The sequence below is a fragment of the Hylobates moloch genome, unplaced genomic scaffold (genome assembly GCF_009828535.3).
Source record: "Hylobates moloch isolate HMO894 unplaced genomic scaffold, HMol_V3 SCAFFOLD_21, whole genome shotgun sequence".
Classification (NCBI taxonomy): Eukaryota; Metazoa; Chordata; class Mammalia; order Primates; family Hylobatidae; genus Hylobates; species Hylobates moloch.
The window spans coordinates 34279597-34302200 of NW_026652296.1; the positions used below are offsets into that span (position 1 = coordinate 34279597).

Consider the following 22604-nt stretch of genomic DNA (forward strand, 5'->3'; position numbering starts at 1 on the left):
TGCAGGCAGAGGAAGCCCTGCATTGGAAGGGCCCACGGTGAGAACGCAATGAGGGCATGGGGAGACCATTGTGAGCAAAAGGAGCAGGAGGGCAGGTACGCAAGAAGAGCTTGAGGCCATAGCCAGGGGCTGCTGATGGGGGACTTGAAGTCTGTGTAGGTCTAAGTTCATTCTAAGTGCAATTGGAAGTCACTGGGGGACCACATGGAGGAAAGATACAGGTCCCCAACCCGATCAGCCTTGGGACCGCCTCCAGGTAGAGTCTAAAGAAGGATAGCCAGGCACGGTGGCTCATGCCTATAATCCCAGCATTTTGGGAGGCTGAGGCAGGGAGATTGCTTGAGCTCAGGAGTTCGAGACCAGCCTGGGCAACATGGTGAAGCCCCATATCTACAAAAAATACAAAAATTAGCTGGGCGTAGATATGCCTGTAGTCCCAACTACTCAGGTGGCTGAGGCAGGAGGATAGCCTTAGCCCAGGAGGTTAAGTCTGCAGTGAACCAACATTCTGCCGCTGCACTCCAGCCTGCATGACAGAGCAAGACCCTGTCTCAAAAAGGAGAAAAAATAAATAAATAAATAAAATATAGCCTAAATTCCAAATACCAAATACCAGAGACCAAAATTATTGGCCTTGCTAAGGGAACATCTCAATGTTTGAAACTTCATTGCATTTTTCTTTGTTTGTAGAGACAGGGTCTCGCTATGTTGCCCAGGCTGGCCTCGAACTCCCAGGCTCAAGCAATACTTCCACCCCAGCCTCTTGAGTAGCTGATACTACAGGCAGGCACCACCGCTCCCAGCTTACTAGATTGTGTAACAGGTCATTCTCTGTACTAGTTTGTTGTGGTTACAAAGCAGCTAAATGGCTTACATTTGTATTTATTTTCTATTCCATGCTTCTCTGCCCGATGTTTTTCTTCTCAAAATCCCTTCCTTTAAAAAATAAATCTGTTGCAGATGTGGAAAAAAAAAAAGAGCCAGAAGAAAAGGGGCAAAGCCAAGTGCTATCAGCAGGAAGGGCATTGCCCAGCCACTGGCCTGAGTTCTGTGAATACCCCCTCCTCGGGGTCCACAGGATGGGCCTAAGGAGGTCTGGCGTTCCAGGGAACAGACACCTGATTGGTCCACACAGGGAAAACTAGGGGTTTCTGTAATGTCAGCAGGTGGCTGAAAACTCCAAAGAGTGCCTGCAAAATGTCTTCCCTCATTCTTTCTATCTGGCAGGTACCTTGAAGTTGACAGCCATGTGCTCAGAGGAGAATGAAGCAAACCAACCCAAAGCCAACCCCAAACACCCAGTGGCCTGAGCTCCTCAGAGCAAGAAAAGTCAAGTTGAATATCTCAGATGGGGCCATCAGAGAATGGAGATGACCTCATCCACAGTGGGACAAGTTGGAGCAAATCACTTGGGTGGAAAGCAAGGAAATAGAGGGGCAATTTCAGCATGTCTCTCAGGCTTCCACAGAGGAGGGTTTGGCCTTCCAAATTCCCAAAGGGCTCCTGTCCTGGGACACACTGTCTCTGCAGAGGTGAAAACACTCTTTCCTGTCTCTCTCTGCCTGGGATCTTAATTGTTTCCAGTGTCAAATGAAGGACTGAGGAAAGAACCAAAGCTTCCCCAGTTCACTAACTGCTCTGGGATTTACCCAGAATTTTGACAGCATTGAGATTTGGAGTTGGCTTAGAAGAAGAGAAGAGGGGAAGTGGAGGTGCTGAGAGCTGGTCTGGAGTTAGCCCTGCTTCAGCCACATTCACTTCCCTTTGTCTGTCATGACCGGGCAATGTAGTAGACTTCCCCTGTTGTGTATCTTCTTGTCTATTAAACAGGGTTATCCAACTGATTGAGGGCATTTTTTTTTTTTTTCCAACCTCACTTTTTCCAAACTAGTTTAGATCTTCCAGAGTGTGGTAGGCTGAAGAATGTCCCCCAAAAATATCAGGTCCTAATCCCTGAAACCTATGAATATTGTCTTATATGGGAAAAGGGTCTTTGCAAATTGGGTTAAGTCAAGGATCTTGAGAGAGGGAGGTTATTTTGGATTATTAATATTTAAGTAGACCTTAAATAAATTCCAAGAATGTCATATAGAGTGAAGGAAAAAAGTATTTCTTTTTAGGATGTCCAGGAAATTAAAAGATGATGAAATGCCAAAACAAGTTCACAAAAGTGTAGAATAGTTTAAATATTGACATCTAATATCCACTCGCCATGTCTGTGCACATATGCCTCTAATGGCCCTCAACCGTGTCCCTTGGCCTACAGGCTTTTTTGGCCACCAGAGCCTGCTCTGCTTGTGTACACTGCAGATGTCTCAGGGAATTAGTGCCTCTCCAGCCCCCAAGAGCAGCCTTCAACAAATGCCTAATGGAAGTTGGTATATAAATACCCCAGCTCCCTCACCCCTAGGTGGATAAACTCTGAGGTACCTTCTATACTGGCTCCTAGAAGTCTCCGCTGGGACTGAACTCCAGTTGCCCAGCATCAGAACTTATTTAATGACACACTCTAATAAGCTTTCTTCCCCTACCTATTGGACTTCCCCACTCCACTTCCATTGTTTTCTAGAATCAAGTCCCAAATAAACTACTAGCCCTCAAATCCTATTTTTGTTCGTTTGTTTGTTTTCTTTTGTTCTGTTTTTTGAGACGGAATCTTGCTCTCTTGCCCAGGCTGGAGTGCAATGGCACCATCTCAGCTCACTGCAACCTCCACCTCCCAGGTTCAAGCGATTCTACTGCCTAAGCCTCCTGAGTAGCTGGGACTACAGGCACGCACCACCACTCCCGGCTAATTTTTGTGTTTTTAGTAGAGATGGTGTTTCATCATATTGGCCAGGCTGGTGTCGAACTCCTGAACTTGTGATACGCCCGCTTCAGCCTCCCAAAATTTTGGGATTACAGGCAGGAGCCACTGCTCCTGGCCCAATTCCTGGTCTTAATTTCTGCTTCTGAAGGAGCCCAAACTAAGACCCTGTTGCATCTCATTTAGTGAGAATGTAAAAGGATGTATTAAAGGCCCTTCATGAATTTGAACCTGAGTGAAATGGCCCTCCTGGCCCTGTCATATCAGGAGGCAACTGGGGCAGAGTCGGAAAGCTGACCCAAGCCAGGGTGTAGTTTCAGTGGCTTGAAGGTGATGGAATGCATAGCTGTGTGTGTGAAAATGACCACACAGGCCTGTGGGACAATTGTGCAGCCAAATGCCCGCCAGATCTTGAGGCAGGTGTGCTCCCCTGCTGGGACTTCAGGAGAGAGGCCCTGCTGCCTCCCCACCTTCCAGGCCCCGGGGACATCCAGGGTGTTCTGCTGAGGTTGTGCCCTATTAGCCAAGGGCATGCACCTCACCTGCAGTGGCTGGAATAATGGAGATGCAGGAGGAATGAACTTTATCTCAGGGAGGGGGCAAACCCAGGTTCTACAACCAGTATCTGCCCCAAATGTCAAGCCCCAAGCCAAATCCTTGTGACTAAAGAAACCTTCAACAAATCTTGTAAGGCCAGCAGCTCCCCTCCGTTTGTTTTTGGATGGGGAAACACATGTATTTTCTTCTGTAATCTTCTGAACATATAGACTTCAAAAGTCTTAATAATTTTTTTTTTTTGAGACAGAGTCTCACTCTGTTGCCCAGGCTGGAGTGCAGTGGCACGGTCTTGGCTCACTGCAACCTCTGCCTCCTGGGTTCAAGCGATTCCCCTGCCTCAGCCTCCTGAGTAGCTGGGACTACAGGCATGTGCCACCATGCCTGGCTAATTTTTGTATTTTTAGTAAAGACGGGGTTTTGCCATGTTGGCCAGGTGGGTCTCAAACTCCTGACCTCAAGAGATCCGCCTGCCTCAGCCTCCCAAAGTGCTGGGATTACAGGCATGAGCCACTGTGCCCGACCTAAAGTCCTAATAATCTCGAACTATAGAGCAAAAGGATATAGGCATGGCCTGGGAGACCAGTTTAACTTTTAGTTAGACTGAGTTAACTAGAGTAGAGATAACCAAGTGGTGGCCTACAAGCCAATCCAAGTGACAGTCTTTTCCTGTCTACCATAGTGCTTTTAAAAACCAGAGATTCTGATAATAATCTGGGTTTCTGGGTTTCTGGATTTTCTTGAAAACTCAGGAATTCCTGAATCCCATGGGGCTTTCGCTTCAGGGCAGCATTGCCTGAGAAGTCAGAATTTGCAATCCTGCTAGTAGCAGAAAGTCAATCCAAAAGAGGAAGGTGTGGTTTGCAGGAAAGAGGAAATAAAGATGGGGAGAGAGAGTATGTGTGTGTGCTACACGAACCCCAGGAGATGACGAAGACAGACCCCTGCTGACAACCAGCACCAGGCTGAGAGTCACCCCAGGAGACAGGTCCTGAAGGAGATACAATGGATAGAATGCTGGGGGAGACTGAACTTATGAGAGGTTTAGAGAATTTGGGAGAAGTAGGAGACTGAATTCATGAAAAATACAATGAAAACCTAAGCAAACAGAAGGACAATTTTTAACTTCAAGGAAAACAAAAATTGTGCTAAAAATGGAAAAATAAGCCCAATACAGTACACATTCAGCTTTACAGAGCATATTTATACAGTTATACAACATAAAGTCTGGACGTGCGCTAACCAAAAATTATGATTGGCAGGATGGAGACCCAAGAATTGGGGAGGGAGGTAGAGAAAGATAAGGCCCCAGATGAGCAAATCAGGAAGCGAAACACCAACATGCTACTTACAGATAAGGTGGCAAGTACGAAAGAATCAGCTAGTAAAGAATTGAAGGCTGTGGGAAGGAAGGGGAGGTAGGGTGTGGTAGGACCAAGAGACAGCTGGTTTTGTTTGACTTTCTTAACAATGTGCATGTCTATCATTGAAGAAAAGACAAACTATGTTTTGAAAAAAGTTAATTGATCATAGGTAAAGCCGCCACCCCCAGCACCCATCCTTGCCTCACGATAACCCTTAACAATTATATCCTTCCAATCTTTATATATATATAATGACCGTTGGGGTTTAGAGTCATTTAAAGCAAATCTGAATTTTTAAGGGTCCTTAGGGAGGTATAAGGCTTAAGATTTGGCCGGGTGCAGTGGTTTATGCCTGTAATCTCAGCACTTTGGGAGGTCAAGGGGGGTGGATCACCTGAGGTCAGGAGTTCAAGACCAGCCTGGCCAACATGGTGAAACCCCATCTCTACTAAAAACACAAAATACTTAGCCAGGAATGGTGGCAAACAACTGTAATCCCAGGCTACTTGGGAGGCTGAGGTAGGAGAATCATTTGAACCTGGGAGGCGGACATTGCAGTAAGCTGAGATCACGCCATTGTACTCCAGCTTGGGCAACAAGAGCGAAACTCTGTCTAAAAAAAAAAAAAAAAAAAAAGGCTTAAGATCTCTTAGAGTCTATTGAGATCTATCTATCTATCTATTAATATATGCAAGGATTTTATATATATATAAAGATTAACTTTTGTGTGTATATGATACATAAATAATATCATCCTATATGTATCTTTCACCAACTATTTTCACTTAACATTATGTCTTGGCATCTACTTTCAGCTAGTGGAATTGGTGTGGTAATAGGTCTGTAGGCTTTAATATCCTTCCTCTACAAATTCTGAATAAAGAAATTATTACACAGACCCATCTTTATTATCAGGACTTGAATCTCATTTATGTAGTCCATTGAAACTAAAATGTTATCTTTCAATATGTCCCCCCAAAAAAGACAGTATTATGGATCTTGAATTTTCTGGGAGATGCATTTTTGAAGCATCCTCCTTGAGGAGATAAAGCAGTTTAAGTCATTATCCTGAGCATAATTCATTTATAGTATCCCACATGAATTCTTGTCCTTAAAGTAGCTACTTAAAGATTTAGGACTTTTCCCCCTCTTTTTCAACATGCTGAATGTCACACTGGCCTGAAGAGCAACTTTACTGCTGCAGGGGTAACTTATATTTCATCTTATAAAGCCCCAAATCTGCATTATTTTTTACCTCAATTTAGGATGAATTTTGGTGATTAAAATGAGAAAAACATGGCTCGTGGTCCTCAGATGGATTTTTGGATCCAGATTCAAAAGTGGAATAAATTTATTTTAGAAATGTGAGTTCATATTACTTTATAATAACGCCCTCAGGTGATGGGCATGCACGTGGGCTTAGGTAGGGAGTGCTGTGGTGAAGAGTCTGATGATGTGCACCAGAGTTAGCCTCACAGTTGAGTATCTTTTTCTTTTTCTTTTTTTTTTTTTTTTTTGAGTTGGAGTCTCACTCTGTCACCCAGGTTGGAATGCAGTGGCACCATCTCGGCTCACTGCAAGCTCCGCCTCCAGGTTCATGCCATTCTCCTGTTCTCCTGCCTCAGCCTCCCCAGTAGCTGGGACTACAGGCAGCCACCACCATGCTCGGCTAATTTTTTGTATTTTTAGTAGAGACAGGGTTTCACCCTGTTAGCCAGGATGGTCTTGATCTCCTGACCTCGTGATCCGCCCACCTCGGCCTCCCAAAGTGCTGGGATTACAGGCATGAGCCACCTCGCCCGGCCACAGTTGAGTATCTTAATAATGCTTTGTCATTATTTAGGGTTTAGAGCTTAAGATTGGAGTTATTAGCGTTTAGAGCCCTTGGGATCAGAGTCAAAGTTGCATTTGGGAACAAGAAAATCTCAGGGTAGTCTCTGTCACTCTTCTTATATCATTGGGATTATTAGGGTGAAGCTATCTGATCATTAAGAAGAGAGATGTAGGGTTCGGATTCTGGTCAGAGTGTATGTGGGTCTGCTCCAACTTCTTCACAGAGTTTAGAGCTCAGGATCATTGGTTTGTGGTAATTAGGCTTTTAGGGTTGTCATTGTCAAGGGGTTCAGGGTCAACCATCCATTAATTTATCATCATTTGGAATTTGGGGTCTTCTGTTGCAACATCAACAGGATCCCTAAGTCAAGGTTAAAGTCCAAGTATACAAACAGAGCTCTGGTCTTTGGGTAACAGATGAGTCATTGAGGTATGGAATAATGAGGGTCAGGACAGGTCACTGACGAGGTGTCTGCTTCATTGCCTGTTAGGGTTTAGGATTTTTGAGTCATTAATGTCCAGGGCGTTGGAGTTAGCATTAATGTTGTTGAGGCTGAGAAGGTTGGGCTCATTAGACTTGGGTTCCTTTGAAACTATTTAAGGTCACTTTGGGTTTAGGATAATTTTGGATCAATTAGAATAGTTTAGAATAGTTTGGGTATTTTAGGTGCAATTATGATTTCTTGGATCTTTTAGAGTCTTTTGGACTGTTGGGGTGTAGAGTCATTTCAAGCAAATTTAAATTTTTAAAGGCCCTTAGGGAGGTATAAGGCTTAAGATCTCTCAGAGTCTATTGAGATACTTAGGGTCATTTAGAGTTGTTTGGGTTAGTTTAGAGTCATGTGAGATAACCTGGGGCTTAAGGTTTTAAGCATCATTTAAGAAACTTTAGCATGTTTAGAGTTGTTTAGGCTTTAGGATTGCCTGGGATCTCTGAGGGTGTTTTAGAATTTAGGGTAGTTTTAATTGACTTAGGATCCTTTGGGTTTATATAGCTTCTAGCTTTGCTATTCCAAGTGTGGCCTGTGGATCAGCAGCATCCACATCCCCTGGGAGTTGGTAGAAAGGCAGTGTCTCAAACCACACCCTAGGTCTGCTAAATCTGAGTCAACGTTCTAACAAGATCCTCTCCAGAATCACAAAACTTGCATATTCAAGTTCTGTGGTAGTTTACAGGCATCTGAGGCCACTTCCAGGTATTAGGTCTCTAAGGTTGTTAGATACATTACCATAGGGTCATTTAAATGATTGGATTCTTTAGTGTGCTTAGACTGTAAAGAATATCCTGAAATCATTCATTCAGGATATTTTATGCATTTAGAGTTAGGATTGTTTAGGGTTCAAAGGTCTTAAAAATCTTATAGAGATTTTTAAGGTTTAGGTTCTATTTTGATTGCTTAGAGCTTTTTACGGGTGGTTTATGTCACTTAGCACCATTTATAGTCATGGAAGTTTATTTAGCATTTAAAGTTGTTTTGAGTAATTTATATCTCTTCAGAATCTCTAAGAGCATCTGAAGTCTTATACCACTTTGGGTAGTTTAGGATCACAAAGGATTTAGGACCATTTGAGGTGATTTCAATAGGTTGGGAGGTCAATTTAAGGATTACACTTGGTAGTGAGTTTGGGTAAGGACTTAGAGGCTGTTCTCACTGGCACACTTGGTGTTTGAGGTCTTCGTGTTTATGGTACGTTTGGATATTTATTCGTTCATTACACAAATATTATCAAGGTGTTGTAAATCAAATAAAATGACCGAGATGGGTCTCAATCATTTTAAGAGGTTTATTTGTCAAGGTTAAAGACACAACAAGGTTCAGGAAAAGAACACAGAGGCTCAGGAAAAATCTGTGGTCCTTGCTTTTTCCAAAGAGCATCTGGAGACTTCAATATTTAAAGGGAGAAAAGCAACTATTGCGGGAAAAAGGAAGGAACTTTAAAAAAGAGTGGGCAATAAGAAAGGCAAGCAGTTGCATTCTTTTGAGTCTTAATTCTATCAGCGTTCACTGAATACACATTATACACGTAAGAAAAGGGTAGAGGACTAGTCACTTATGCATTCGTCTGGTGCTCAGTGAATCAGCATTTTACATAAGATAAAATAAACATAGGGCAGAGGAAGCAGTTACACGTTTGTCTCAGGTGAACAGAGAGATGACTTTTAGTTCTGTCCTTTGTCCTGTCTGTGTGAAGGTCAGGGTGAAATTCAATAGAACTGTTTTAAGGTAAAGATCTTGGGACCCACAAGGAATTTCCTTGTGGGCACATTGTGAGGGAAGTATGTAGCTCTTTTTATCTTTGTAGCTATCTTTTTCTGAACAAAATGGGAAGCAGGTTTGCATGACCTATTTCCTAACATGACTTTTCCCTTTGCCTTAGTGAGTTGGGGGTCCTGAGGTTTATTTTCCTTTCACAGTGTCTACCAAGAATCAGGTGCTTCTGTAGGTGGTTGGGATGCCTTCACAGAGCTTAGGTTCTAGTGGAGGAGATACATAAATCAATGAATACATTCAGACTGCAAAAAGCACTTTGAAGAGAGTGGAAGCAGAGGATAGCTGGCAGGAGATCAGCTGATTTTGGTGTTTGGGGAAGGCCTTGATAGGAAGGAAGAGTTGAGCTGAGACCTGAATCAAAAAGGAGGCAAGCATGTGATGAGCTGGGGGGAAGAGTATCCCAAAAAGACCAAGTGGCAAGTGCAAGTCCCAGAAGAAGGACAGGTCTGGACATGCTTGAAGGGCAGCAAGGCCAGTGTAGCTGGTCCCAAGAAGAGGCCTGAGGAAGACCATGTAGGCCTGAAACCGATCCAGTTGTCCCATAGAGCTGATGTTTATGGTTTCTTTGAATAAACAGAGAAATTGATCCTCCCAGTCTTAAAACCTGAGAAAGTGACACTTGTCTTATCTGAGCTCCTTTCTCAGGAAACCAGCTATCAGGTCTTCTAGATAGCATCAAGGATCTGACACTCACCAGATCATTGCATCTAGACAATGAGAGGTGAAACCCCCTTACCCGTCATGATTGTCTAAGCAACCACCTGCTTCCTGTTGACCAACTCCTCTTGCTTACCCCTTGCTAATTCCTATTTTCTCACACAAGGTTACATTTCTTTCCTGCTATATAAACTTCTAATTTTAGTTGCTCAGGGAGATGGATTTGAGACTGATCTTCCATCTTCTTAGCTGCAGCACCTGATGAAAGCCTTCTTCCTTGGCAAGGCTCATTGTCTCAGTGATTGGCTTTCTGGGAGGCAAGCAGTAGGACATAGACCAAACCCCTGGTGGTTTAGTAGCAGGTCCAGGTAGGCTAGATAAGGACTTGGGATTTTTTTTAAAAAAGGTTTACAGTCATTTAGGTCACCAAATATCATTTGGGTTCTTTGTTTTTAAAGTTGGCCCATTCAAGGTTTAGGAACCTCTAGGGATGTTAGGAGCCACCAAAGATCATTTAGAATATTTTGTGGCTATTTAGGATCTTGTACTATTATTTATGATTTTTGAAATTCATTTGGGATGATTTAGGGTTATTATTGTTGTCAAGGATTTGGTTTTAAAGGTTTTAGGTTTACAGTTGGTAGTAACCTGGCTGGTCATGTAGCATTTGCTGTCATTTAGACCTTTTTATTATATCTTGACTTCATTAAGGTTATTTAGGATGTTTTTCAATTATTACAGCATTTAAATTTTTTTCTAGAGTTTATGGTCACTAAAAGTTGTTTAGCATCTTTTAGGGTCCTCTGGGATCATCTAGGGTTGATTAATAGCATTTAGGAATCTTAGTGTCATTTTATTGTTTGTCATTTTAATTGTCTATCACCTTTAAATGTTTTACAGGGGATCGTGTTTCATTGTTAAGGATTATTTGGATTCATTTAGGATCTTTTAAGGTTGGTGAAGTGGTCCTCAAATTCAGTGCATACAGGAATCAAAGAGGAGGTTAGGGTATTAGTCCATTTTCACGCTGCTGATGAAGACATAACCGAGACTGGACAATTTACAAAAGAAAGAGGTTTAATTGGACTTACAGTTCCACGTGACTGGGGAAGCCTCACAATCATGGTGGAAGGCAAGGTGGAGCAAGCCAAGTCTTACATGGATGGCAGCAGACAAAGAGAGCTTGTGCAGGGGAGCTCCTCTTTTTAAAACCATCAGATTTCATGAGACATTCAATATCATGAGAAGAGCATGGGAAAGACTTGCCCCCATGATTCAGTTACCCGCCCCCCCACACCAGGTCACTCTCATAACACGTTAGGATTCAAGATGAGATTTGGGTGGGGACGCAGCAAAACCATATCAGTTAGTAAGAAAGAGGCAGTGTTAGAAATTCTGCTGCCAACGCCACAGCCCAGAAGAATTGAACCACAATCTCTTGGTATGGAATATAGACATCAGTGTTCTAAAAAACTCCCCAGGTGATTGCAGTGTTCCCCTTAGACTCATTGAGAACAGTTAGTGCACCAGAAACATCAGCATCACCTGAGAACTTTATTAGAGATGCAGATTCACTGCCCTACTCCATCTGCTGAATCAGGAACTCTGGTGTTGGGGCCCGGCAGTCTGTGTTTTCACAGGAACCCTGGGTGATTCTGATGCTTCCTAGAGGTCAACCCCACTAGCATGAAGTTTACAGGGGTCTTCAGGATCCTTGAGGTTTTTTAGGGTGAGGGAATTCTAAGGGCATTTTAAGAAACTTAGAGTCATTTGGGTTATTTTAGGGTTGTTTATTGTCAACTTAGTGTGTGTATCCTGAGAAGGTACCAGTAGGCACCTGAGTGAACTATTTTTAAATTCAGTTTATTTGATAATCATCTGAGTCAGCCCAGAAATCATGCTCACTGCCGGTGTCCTGGCCTCTATGGGAACGAAAGTCAGAGCAGCTCCTGAGCTCCTGGCTCAGGCCTCAGGTGCATGGGGTGGGCGGGGTGGGCTGGGGGAGCGGGAGTGTCCCATGTGCCCAGGCGGGGCAAGGCACACATTTATCCAGAAGACACCAAGCAAAGGGCTTGGTTTGTGAATCAGGCACTGCATTTGGTACCCAATTCTTAATCAAGGGAACTTCAGAATATAAGAAACTGAAAGTAGAACTGTCTAACAGCACATTCTGGCTAACTTCAGGTTTCCAGGATTTATGGTGTGTATTTTTCTCTCCTTTTGAAAACTTTTGCATGTCTAGTTTCTGGAAGGAGAATTGAGAGTACAGATTGAAAATGTGTTTGGTGTCCAGGGTGACTGACCCTAAACACAGGGAATTTCCCAATTCCTCACATGAGGTCTCTAACCTCAGGCTCCTGCGTACTCAAGACGGCATGGCATGGTGGCTGGTTTCCTCAAAGGCCCTGGAACTATTGATGCCATTCTTCCATTCTGTGTATTACATATGTGTGTATTTACATTGCATATATATATATATATATATATATATATGATTATATATACATGGTTTTTGGTATATGGGACTGCATTTCCATTGCATAATGGGCCTCTTATTCTTCTAGGAATTCTGAAGTCTAGTGCTTGGAAAAACTGACCCTACCACGGACACAAAGGCCTGGCTGGTTTTAATCTTCTGGCCATTGTTTTTTTGTTGTTGCTGTTTTGTTTTGTATGTGTTTATACATTTTTGGATTCTTAATATTTTTGGAGTTACTAAGCAGGAAATTTTAATTTTAAAGCCAATGTAATAGAAGCACTAAGAAAATCTAATAGCACCACCCCAACATAACTTTTTTCATAGGCCTTTACATGTAGGCCTGCAATCATATTGAACATACAATTTTATTTACTTTACATAACAATATTTTCCATGTTTCTACATAAACTATTATGTAATTTCATTCTGAGTCTCACTCTGTCGCCCAGGTTGGAGTGCAGTGGCACGATCTTGTCTCACTGCAGCCTCCGCCTCCCAGTTCAAGTGATTCTCCCACTTCAGCCTCTTGAGTAGCTGGGATTACAGGCACCCACCACCACGCCTGGCTAATTTTTGTATTTTTGGTAGAGACAGCGTTTCGCCAAGTTGGCCAGGCTGGTCTCAAACTCCTGACCTCAGGTGATCTGTCCGACTCAGCCTCCCAAAGTGCTAGGATTACAGATGTGAGCCACCACGCCCAGCCTTCTACATAAACTTGATAATTACACTTCTAGTAGCAGAATAATATTCATGCTTATGGTTTTTATTTTACCTATACCATTATCACAAAGAAGGAGGAAAGCAAGGAAAAAAATGTACTTGACTTTTTATTGGGATTACTTGAATGTATAGATAATTTGGTAAATTTTAGATTAATTTAGGTAATTTAGGTAGATTAATTTAGGTAATTATAGATAATCTGCTAAATTTTCAATCCATAAATGAGGTATATATTTCCCTTTTTTAATTTTATTTTTAACCTTTTATTAGATTATACACCTAGAAATACATAGAAATGAATTTTTATATATTTTCCTTGTTTTAGCAACCTTGCAAAATTCATTTCATATTTGTAATAATTTATCTCTAGATTATTATGACCAACTTGAATTCAACTTTTATTTGTTGGTTTCTTTTAATGGGTCATAGATGTTATAGTTTGCTTTTTTGCTTAGTGAGTTTTTGTGACAACTTGTGTTACAGTCAACATTTGGCTAAGGAACTTTAAGGACTGAAGTTGGACACTACATTATGAAACGGGAAAGGTTCCCTTGTCCCCCTCGCAGGGCGTGAGACAGGGACTGTGGCTGGCTTCTTCAGTGCCCTGCTGCTCAGACCTCTAGGGGAGCATACAGACGGGCAGGCTGTGGGGCTCCGACCCCACGCCAGTGTCTAGGGGGTGAATGTTTGCAGCTCCTGAAGCCCCAGTGGGCGTGTGTTACAGGGTGCTCTTTTAGTTTAGCCGTCCATAAGCGACTTGTGTTAACCAGCTCAATTAGACCCTCTACCTTGTCGCAAGGACAGAGGGCTTTCTGTATCCTAGGGTTCTTGCCTTGGTGTACCGGAAGAATCGGATCACACGTGAGCTTGGAGAATGAGTGCAAGGTTTTATTGGGTGGAAGTAGCTTTCAGCAGAGGTGGGGGGGAATGCCAGATGGTAGATGATTTTCACCTGGAGTCAGGCCACTCGGCCCCACGGGCTCTCCTCCAACTGCCCCAGCCAAACTCCATGCCCTTCTGCCAGTTCGTGGCCTGCCAGCGTGCCAGTGCCGGCTGATGTGCACCTGTCCACGTCCAGCCCCCCAAGTGTTCCTCCACTGATGTGCTCCTCCTGACCTTCAGCCGCTTCTGTCCCTGCCTTGCTAGGGTCTAGGGTTTTTATAGGCATAGGATGGGGGCATGGCAGGCCAGGGTGGTCTTGGGAAATGCAACATTTGGACAGGAAAGCAAAAATGCCTGTCCTCACTTAGGTCCGTGGGGGTAGAGCCCTAGCTAGGGACCACGCCCTCCTCTAACCAGCACTTCACTTCCCCACTTCTGTATCATTTAAAGGGACCACGCTTTTCCCTTCCCAGCACGTCCATAGCAATTAAGATCTTTCCTTGGGATCATTTTGGAATCAAGGCTCTTTGTAGTCCCAGACATTCAAAATCCACAATGTGTGGGAGTTCTAAGTAGTTTGTTCCCAAAATTATACCCTAGACATCGCTGAGACATAATTACTTTCCATCAGCAAGACATACCCATGCTGTCATGTTCCCTCTGTCTCAGCATTTGGCACCAACTACCCTCTCAGAACCCCTGGGTTGTCCCAGGGAAGGATGTTGTAAGATACCCCAACCTCGGTGCTGTTGACCCCATAGATGGCTCTGCAGGTGAGGGTAGGTGGCATCAAGGGCAGCTTAGAGGGGCTTAATGACTAGCAGGGGACATTCAAAGTCATGAATTATTGAGTTGTGGAAATTCCTTATGTATTTTGAATGTTAACCCCTTATCAGATACATGGTTTGCAAATATTTTCTTCCATTCTATAGGTTGTCTTTTCATTTCATTGTTTCCTTTGCTGTGTAGAAGCTTTTTAGTTTGATGTAGTCCCACTTGTTTATTTTTGCCTTTTTTTTTCTTTGAGACAGTGTATCTATCTGTCACCCAGACTGGAGTGCATGTGATTTGGGCCCACTGCAACCTCAGCCTTCTGGGCTCAAGCGATCCTCCTACCGTCCAAGTAACTGGGACTGCAAGTGCATGCCACCATGACCAGCTAATTTTGGGGGGGTATTTTTTGTAGAGATGGGGTTTTGCCATGTTGACCAGGCTGGTCTCAAACTCCTGTGCTCAAGCAATCCACTCACCTTAGCCTTCCAAAATGCTAGGATTACAGACATGAGCCATCACACCTGGCCTGTTTTTGCTTTTGTTGCCTGTGCTTTTGGTGTCATATCCTAAAAATCAGGGAACAAATGTTCAGTCACAAGGTAAGTTCTAGGGATCTAATATACAGTGCTGTGACTGTAGTTAATAGTACCGTATTGTTTACTTGTAATTCACTAAGAAAGTAGATCTTTGACATTTTGGGCTGGATGAAGAAAAAAACAGTAGATCTGAAGTGTCCTGACATCACACACACACACACACACACACACACAATGGCAACTGTGTGATGATGGATGTGTTAATGTGATGTGGTAATCGTTTCACAATGTGTATGTGAAATGTATATGTACAACAATCATCAGGTTGTACACTTTGAATATATGTCATTCTTATTTGTCAATTATGCCACAATAAAACTGAAAAATAAATACTTTTTAAATTAAAAAATAATAATATTCATGTTTATGGCTTATGAATTAGTAAGTCCAAGCTTAAAACTCTGATAAGAAAAATGTATCTTGCTCTAATGTAAGAACAATTAAATCAGGGTTAATAAAACACTGATACATAAAAATCCATATTATATTCTGCATTATGTCAAAACACAGGTTTAGATTTCAGTTTTTCCTAAAGTTTAAACTTAACACTTAAATTCCAACTTATGGCTGCTGCTGAAAAACTTCTCATCAAAATTATGATAAGCTGCTCTTTGGCCAACTCATAGGGTGATCTTATTTATCATCCATACTGGATCATTTTGAGAGTAAAAGGGGATGTTGTTAATAATTACATATAACCACAGAATAAAATGGAAGTGTCCCAAGCAAACCAGGACTTATGGTCTCATAAGGCCCCAGTGGGCCTACCTACCATTTTAAAACTTCTAAAGTTAACTTATATGCTTATAAAGCATATACTTATAATTTATCACTTATATAAAGTTAACTTACTTATGTAACATATACTTAAACTGTAAGTCACGATTTCTATTTTGCATTATTTCTTCATTTCTTCTTTCTGCCCCCATATGATCCGCAGAAAATTTTGCATGGTTTTAAACTAAAAATAGCAATGTTAATTTTACTCAAGTTCAGTTTTCAGCAGTGTTTTCTTGCATTTAAACATTTCAGCAACCTATTCAAATGTCTTCAAAACTTGACAGTGAAGTTTTGTACTCACAGCAAACTCCATTCAGTAATAACATCATTACCTAAAATAGATAATACCAAATTACTTCATAAAATCTGTTTCCATAAAACAAGCCAAGAACTGCCAGCACCTTTGGCAGAAGGCTATCAGAATTTTTTGGTTATTTTAGGCACTGTAACTCCTACAAGGCTTACTGCATTTTGGGGGGTCATGACTGGACCCCAAATGAACCATTTATCTTTAGTCTATATCATCTACATCTACATGATGCACTGTACAAAAGTCTCACTACCTTGGAAGGGTTAACTGCCTGCTCATCTGTTTCGCCCAACTTAAATGCAGCAACTGAAAAGCTCTCTTTGAATTAAAAACTCTAAATATGGGAAATTGAAACAACACTCCAAGGGACCTGTGATTTATCCACACTTTCTTTCTGTCTCTCTCCCTCCTTCCCCATCTCTCTCTCTCTCTCAAACTTATATATGTATTGTTTACAGAAGCATCATTAAAAATCTGGTCTTGGTTGTTACCATCTTCTAGAGGCCAAATTATGATGGTCACTATTTATGCTTCATGGCCAGGTTTCTTAGGAAGACAACTGTCAAACCTCATATTAAACTTTATGAACCAATGAAATTGTTTCTCTGTATTAGGGTTCTCCAAAGATATGTGTGTGTCTGTGTGTGTGTGTGTCTGTGTGTGTGTGTGTGTGTGTGTGTGTGTAGAGAGAGAGAGAGAAGTGTGGGTGTGGGGGGACAGAGCTTAAAGAATTGATTCACATAATTCATCTTGTAGTTCAAGTCCAAAGGCAGTCTTTTTTTTTTTTTTTTTTCTTTTGAGACGGAGTCTTGCTCTTTCTCCCAGGCCAGAGTGCAGTGGCGCGATCTCGGCTCACTGCAAGCTCCGCCTCCCGGGTTCACGCCATTCTCTTGCCTCAGCCTCCCGAGTAGCTGGGACTACAGGCGCCCGCCACCGCGCCCGGCTAATTTTTTGTATTTTTAGTAGAGATGGGGTTTCACCGTGTTAGCCAGGATGGTCTCGATCTCCTGACCTCGTGATCCGCCCGCCTCGGCCTCCCAAAGGGCTGGGATTACAGGCGTGAGCCACCGCGCCCGGCCCAAAGGCAGTCTTGAGGCAGAATTCCTTCTCTGGGATCTCAGTCTTTTTTCTTAAGGCCTTCAACTGATTGGGTGAGGCCCACCCACATTATGGAGGGCAGACTGCTCAAAGTCCACTGATTTAAAGGTTAATCTCAACTTAAAAAAAAAAATCATAGTAACATCTAGTGTTTGACCAAATATCTGAGCTCCATGGCCTAGCCAAGTTGACATATAAAATTAGGTATCATACCTTCCCCCTACCATAGGGTGGAACTTGGGCCCTAGTCTGAAAATCTTACACTTGGGGAGTCATGGGGGGATGCTTCCAACCCCTGCAGGGTGGCTTAGCCATTTTACAGGTGAGAAAACCAAATCCTAGAGAAAGGATAGTTGAGTTGGTCCCAGGGTTCAAGAGCAGGGGGTGGAGTCAGAGTGGAAATTCAGCCTCACTGAGTAGAAGTTCCAAGCTCTTTCCTCCACAGCTCCTGCCTCTCCAGAGCCCTCAACCGGGAGCCCCTAAGACAACCTTCTCATTTTACTTCCTACCTGGGACTTAACAGCCAGGCCCAAGCATATTCAAACCATAAACTCGGGGAAGAAAATTAACTGATTTGGTGGGTGCTCCTTCCTGTTCCTGTCACCCACCTTACAACCACCCTCTCACAACACAGGGCTCCTCTCACAACACAGTGACCCAGCAGTCACACACAGACCCATCCATGGGGCACATCTCTTTGAAAAGTGCTTTATTTCAGTAAGATCTAAGTCAGGTGCATTAAAACATATCAAAATGTTACAAAAATGTACGGCTCCCTTCCTGAGGCCTTGTCAGATTACGTTAGATGAGTAAACGCATCAGCGTATAAGTTCAGAACCAAACGTTGAATCAAGCCATGTACCATCGCTGAAAGGCAAGTTATAATTAAGAAAAGAATACTTCACAAGGCTAAAACAATTGGGAAAACCCTTCAGAAACACTAGCAATTACACACCAGAAACTTCAGCCTGGAAACAGGTCTGCGATCTGCAGGGAAGACTCCAAAGGTAAACTGAGGGTTTCCCACCATAGCTTGTGCATCTTATGCTCAGTTAAATACAGTTAAAACACAAGGGGCACTTAAACACGCCCTTTGTGATAGGGCAAAGCTTTCTATTACATCTGGAAGAAGGGGGCGCCATTCTTATTTATAGCAAACTATAAAAATCATTCTTATTTTTACATCTCTAGGAAATCATATCTCATCTCCTCTGAGTGAAGCAAGACTTTGTGCAAAACAATTTTAGTGGAAACGTGAAAATGTGTGCTGCTATGTCAGGGACGCTCATGGTGATCTCCTGTCTCCTATCTCATTCTTCACATCGTGGTTTGGCCGCTGTAAGACACTGAAATTGCCTTGTTCATGTAGAAATCTCTCTCTTGGCCAGGTGCAGTGGCTCACACCTGTAATCTTTAGGAGGCCTTTAGGCCTAGGCGGGTGGATCACAAGGTCAGGAGTTCAAGACCAGCCTGGCCAAGATGGTGAAACCTCATCTCTACTAAAACCACACAAAAAAATTAGCCAGGCATGGTGGTGGGTCCCTGTAATTCCAGCTACTTGGGAGGCTGAGACGGGAGAATCACTTGAACCCCAGAGGCAAATGTTGCAGTGAGCTGAGATCGCACCACTGCGCTCCAGCCTAGGCAACAGAGCGAGACTCTATCTCGAAAGAAAAGAAAGAAAGAAAGAAGAAAGGAAGGAAAGAAGGAAGGAAGGAAGGAAATCTCTCTCAGCGATGTATCTATGACACCACATTCTCTGTGCTACAGAGCTTTGACATAAAACTTGGTTTTTGGTTGTTCTGTTGGTGGTGGTGGTTTCTTTAAAGAGAATTCTCTTTTCTTAAGAGAGCTTCTTGTTCTTCTGTGGCCAGTTTCTCTCTCCACCCTCCTGAGACTTTGAAATAACCACTCAACTCCACAGAATTCTTGTTGAGACTTTTCTGCATGGAAAACAGATTTTTTCGGGGGCATTATATGCTACCGATATTAGGATAAAATGTGTTTCTCTAGAGGTTTCTAGGAGAGAGTACTGTTTTCTTTTGGTGAGGGAAGAGACGATTGTGAAAATATTTTTCCTTGAAGCATCAGCATGTCTCAGAGCAAAATCTTGACCCGAGGTCTCAGCACTTTTCTTGCAGATGGGTGACTAATATCCAGAAATCCTCTTGCCTCAACTCAACTCCAAGTTGAAGTCCATCCAGCCTTGTGCACATTCTTCACCAATACGTACAGGCAAGACTATCTTTTGTGCTTTTCAGCCTCTCCCCAAGATAATCCCCACCCCCCCGGCCATTTAAGTCATCACCTTCCCTCTCATGTGATCACAGAGAATGTGACCTTGTGCTTAATTCCACCATCCCAGCCAGATAGGTTCAGGTTATTCCTTCACTTGATCACTTTATAACATAAGCCCCTCCTGGGGTGGGGGTGGGGGGTGCGGGAGACAGACGCAGCTAAACTGCTTTTCACAAGTTGGATAAAAAAACCCAACCCTATAAACTGGTCTTTTGTTCTCTACACCATTTCAGGTTCATTGCACACAATTACATAAACTCCCACAAATCGGTCGAAGAGTTCAAAACTACAAGACCATGTGATACCAGTGAGAAAATCTGCTCCACACTGTGGCAAAGCGTCTCTGTTTCAGCTGCTGCTATTTCAAAGAACCTTTCCAAAATTTCTGATCAGGTTCTTAGGACATGAGAAATGACCTCTCAAGAGGGCAGGACAAAATGGAAGAGTGTGGTCTGCATTACATGGAAGTGTGTTGTGTAAGATGGGATCTCCTCTCACTTTCACCCCCTGACTTCCCATCTTTAAAAAGGTGAGTCTGCCTTAGTATTGCTCCCTTGGAAAGTGATCTGGCCAACTGGGCATGTTGCAGTATTTCCGCATTTAACACTATCGTAGTGCTAGTGCAAATCAAAGAGAACTCTTGTAAGCCAGAAATCACTGTCCAATAAGAGCTAGTGGTTAGTAGTTTGCTTTGTGGAAATTCTTCTCCCAAGTCCTCCAAGGAGAATTACTGGGGCCAACTAAGGCTTTGAACATTCAAAATAAAAATTACCAGAAGAGAAGTTCTCCAAATCATTTTCTCAATTGCAAAACTCAGGAGGTGTTTGCATTCACAGAACTGTTCTTTCCCAGCTGTAACAAAGGAAGCCTCTCCCGGTGCCCACTCCTTGTCTTCTTACCCCAATTCTATGCAGTTTGCAGAAGCCCGTCTGGGTTTCCACTCCATGCCCCACAGGGCTGGTGCTGCTGTCCCCGTGGAGGAAGGAGACTTGCTATAAAACCCCTGGCGAAATGCCAGGGGCAGCATGCCATCTTTTTGCAGTCTACATTGAGACCACAGCTGTGAGCCTTCTAAAGAAGCCATAGGTATGAATGGGGGGCAGGAGGCTGCCCAGGGCAAAAACATCTCCACCAAAAAGGTCCATCATCTTCCTTTGGAGGCACCAACCAGGGGCTGTTCTTTCCTCAACTGCCCAGCTCTGCAAACCTTCCATGGAGAGAAAGTGGAGAAGAGACGGGCAGTGCCTCTACCCCAGCTAGGCTCAGAGATGCCTGCTATCAGGAGCTCCTGGTCTTGCTTGGTCGATCTCCACAGCCAGGCACCCAGGTCCAAGCATCTGTCTCCCTCTCAAACGGTATCAGCTGCACTGATGCCCAGCTGCCTGTCAAGCTTCCTGATGGGAGTCCCAGGGCACAGACTGTTCTTGCCCTTTTCTCCCATTGGTGTTGGATCTAAAGATCACCTAGGTGGCTGCGCAGAGGAGCTGAGGAGAAGCTCCATCCTCCCCATGCACCTTCACCAGGTGGCCTAAAGAGCTTCCCTGAACCCCACACTCAGTAGCAAGATGAGGCTTCATTCTTGGAATGCATCTCCACACACAAGGTGAGGGCAACTTGCAAGAACCCAGAGGTTGGAAAGAATGAAGTCTTGACTGCAAACATCAACCCAGCTTCAAGTGCAGGAAGACCTTTGATGACGTGAAGATGGGCTGCGTTCAAGGCACCTGTCATTTCTGCGGGTAGCCTCAACATTTCCCTTCAACCTGAAACTTCCTGGCCACCAGGCCACCAGGCCCTGGCCACACTAGCTGGTCAGCACTGTGTACACACCAGCAAGATCTTTGTTTCTTGACACATTTCCTGCCACTCAAGGAAGCGCCAGAGAGATAGGTTGTCAGCTGGGTACAGAGAAACACACAGGATCTTCTCTGTCTCCTAAAGGTAGCCATGGAGGCAGAGATGGAGGCAGAATCCACTCTTCACAGGTTTCCACATAGAACATCACATATGTCTTTGTCATTTAAAACAATCAAGGTTTCCAGTGTAAAAATATGTGGGCTTATTGCATCTACCCTATGGATGGTTTATCTTTTTCTTTCCATCAGACTTGCCGCAAGGTTATGTGGCTGTTATTTTGTTAATTTCCAAGGTTCTTACATTCACTGATCCTTCTAGGCATACAGGGAGAATTTCTACCAACATATAAACAACCCAAATGGTGAACCTGGAGAACCCTCTTCCCTTTCTAAACACAGGCAGACATGTGGCTGCTCCCTGGCACTTGAGAGGAGAAATCTTTCCTTCAACCTAAATCCCACTCAGATCAGCGGCTCCTCTGATTTTCCTGCTCACGGGCAGCACATGTGCCAGGCTCACGGCTCTTGTGCTGGTTGCCTGGAATTTAATTATATGTGCAAGTATCAGGTAGGCACATGGACACGTACCATGCGTGCACACACATGTACACACACACATTTTGGGTCCTCCTTATAACTAAAATCAAAAGTCCTTGTGAGTGGAAGAAAGGAGGGCAGGGGTCCAGGGATAGGGAGTTGTCTGCTGACTTCTACATCCAGCTCCAGGCAGCAAATGATGGCTTGGCCGGAGCTGGGGAGGTTTGTGTCTAAATGTTTCCATGGAAAGAAAGTGCCTAGATTCCTGGGGGTCTTATGGCAATGGCAGCTCCTGGGGTGCCCAGATCCCCTCGTTCTTGTGGCTCAGATTGTTGCTGGGGTCTCGGCTATCTCCTCCAGCCTCTGTCGAATCATTAGCCGGAGCACGGTGTACCTGGAGACAAGAAACAGGCTCAGGCGGAGAGCAGCCAGCAATGCACCACTCCCCAGGACCTTCCCCACCACCTGGGTAACCCCAAGGTCACACCAGTTAACAGTGCATTGAAGTGCTCTGCTCCTTTGCTTCCATTACTGATCCCTTTTTAGCTACTTTGTTGCTTATGTTCATTCCTACAACACGATGAGAGGAAATAAAGAGACCAAATCCAAATTAGATTATTTTACTATGGGTAGAACATCTGGCCAAAAAAAAAAAAAAAAAAAAGTAAAAAAAAAAAACAGCAATAATAAGCATTCTACGAATTCATCGTGTTTGCTTACTATGTCCAAGACACTATGCATAGTACTTCATATGCACAGTAGCTCATGAACCCTCACCTAGGCTAG

At 43.5% G+C, this 22604-nt stretch overlaps 1 protein-coding gene across 5 annotated transcripts in view; it reads right to left on the bottom strand.

Annotated features, from left to right (window-relative positions):
• Positions 1–17819: 17819 nt before the first annotated feature.
• RASSF2 (Ras association domain family member 2) overlaps positions 17820–22604 on the bottom strand; it is a 45414-nt gene continuing 40629 nt past the window's right edge. For all 5 annotated transcript variants that reach the window (XM_058433020.1, XM_058433021.1, XM_032142771.2 and 2 more), the window contains one exon: positions 17820–22212. In XM_058433020.1, the coding sequence (XP_058289003.1) occupies positions 22143–22212 (70 nt within the window). In that variant the 3' untranslated portion in view covers positions 17820–22142. The remainder of the gene's footprint in view (positions 22213–22604) is intronic.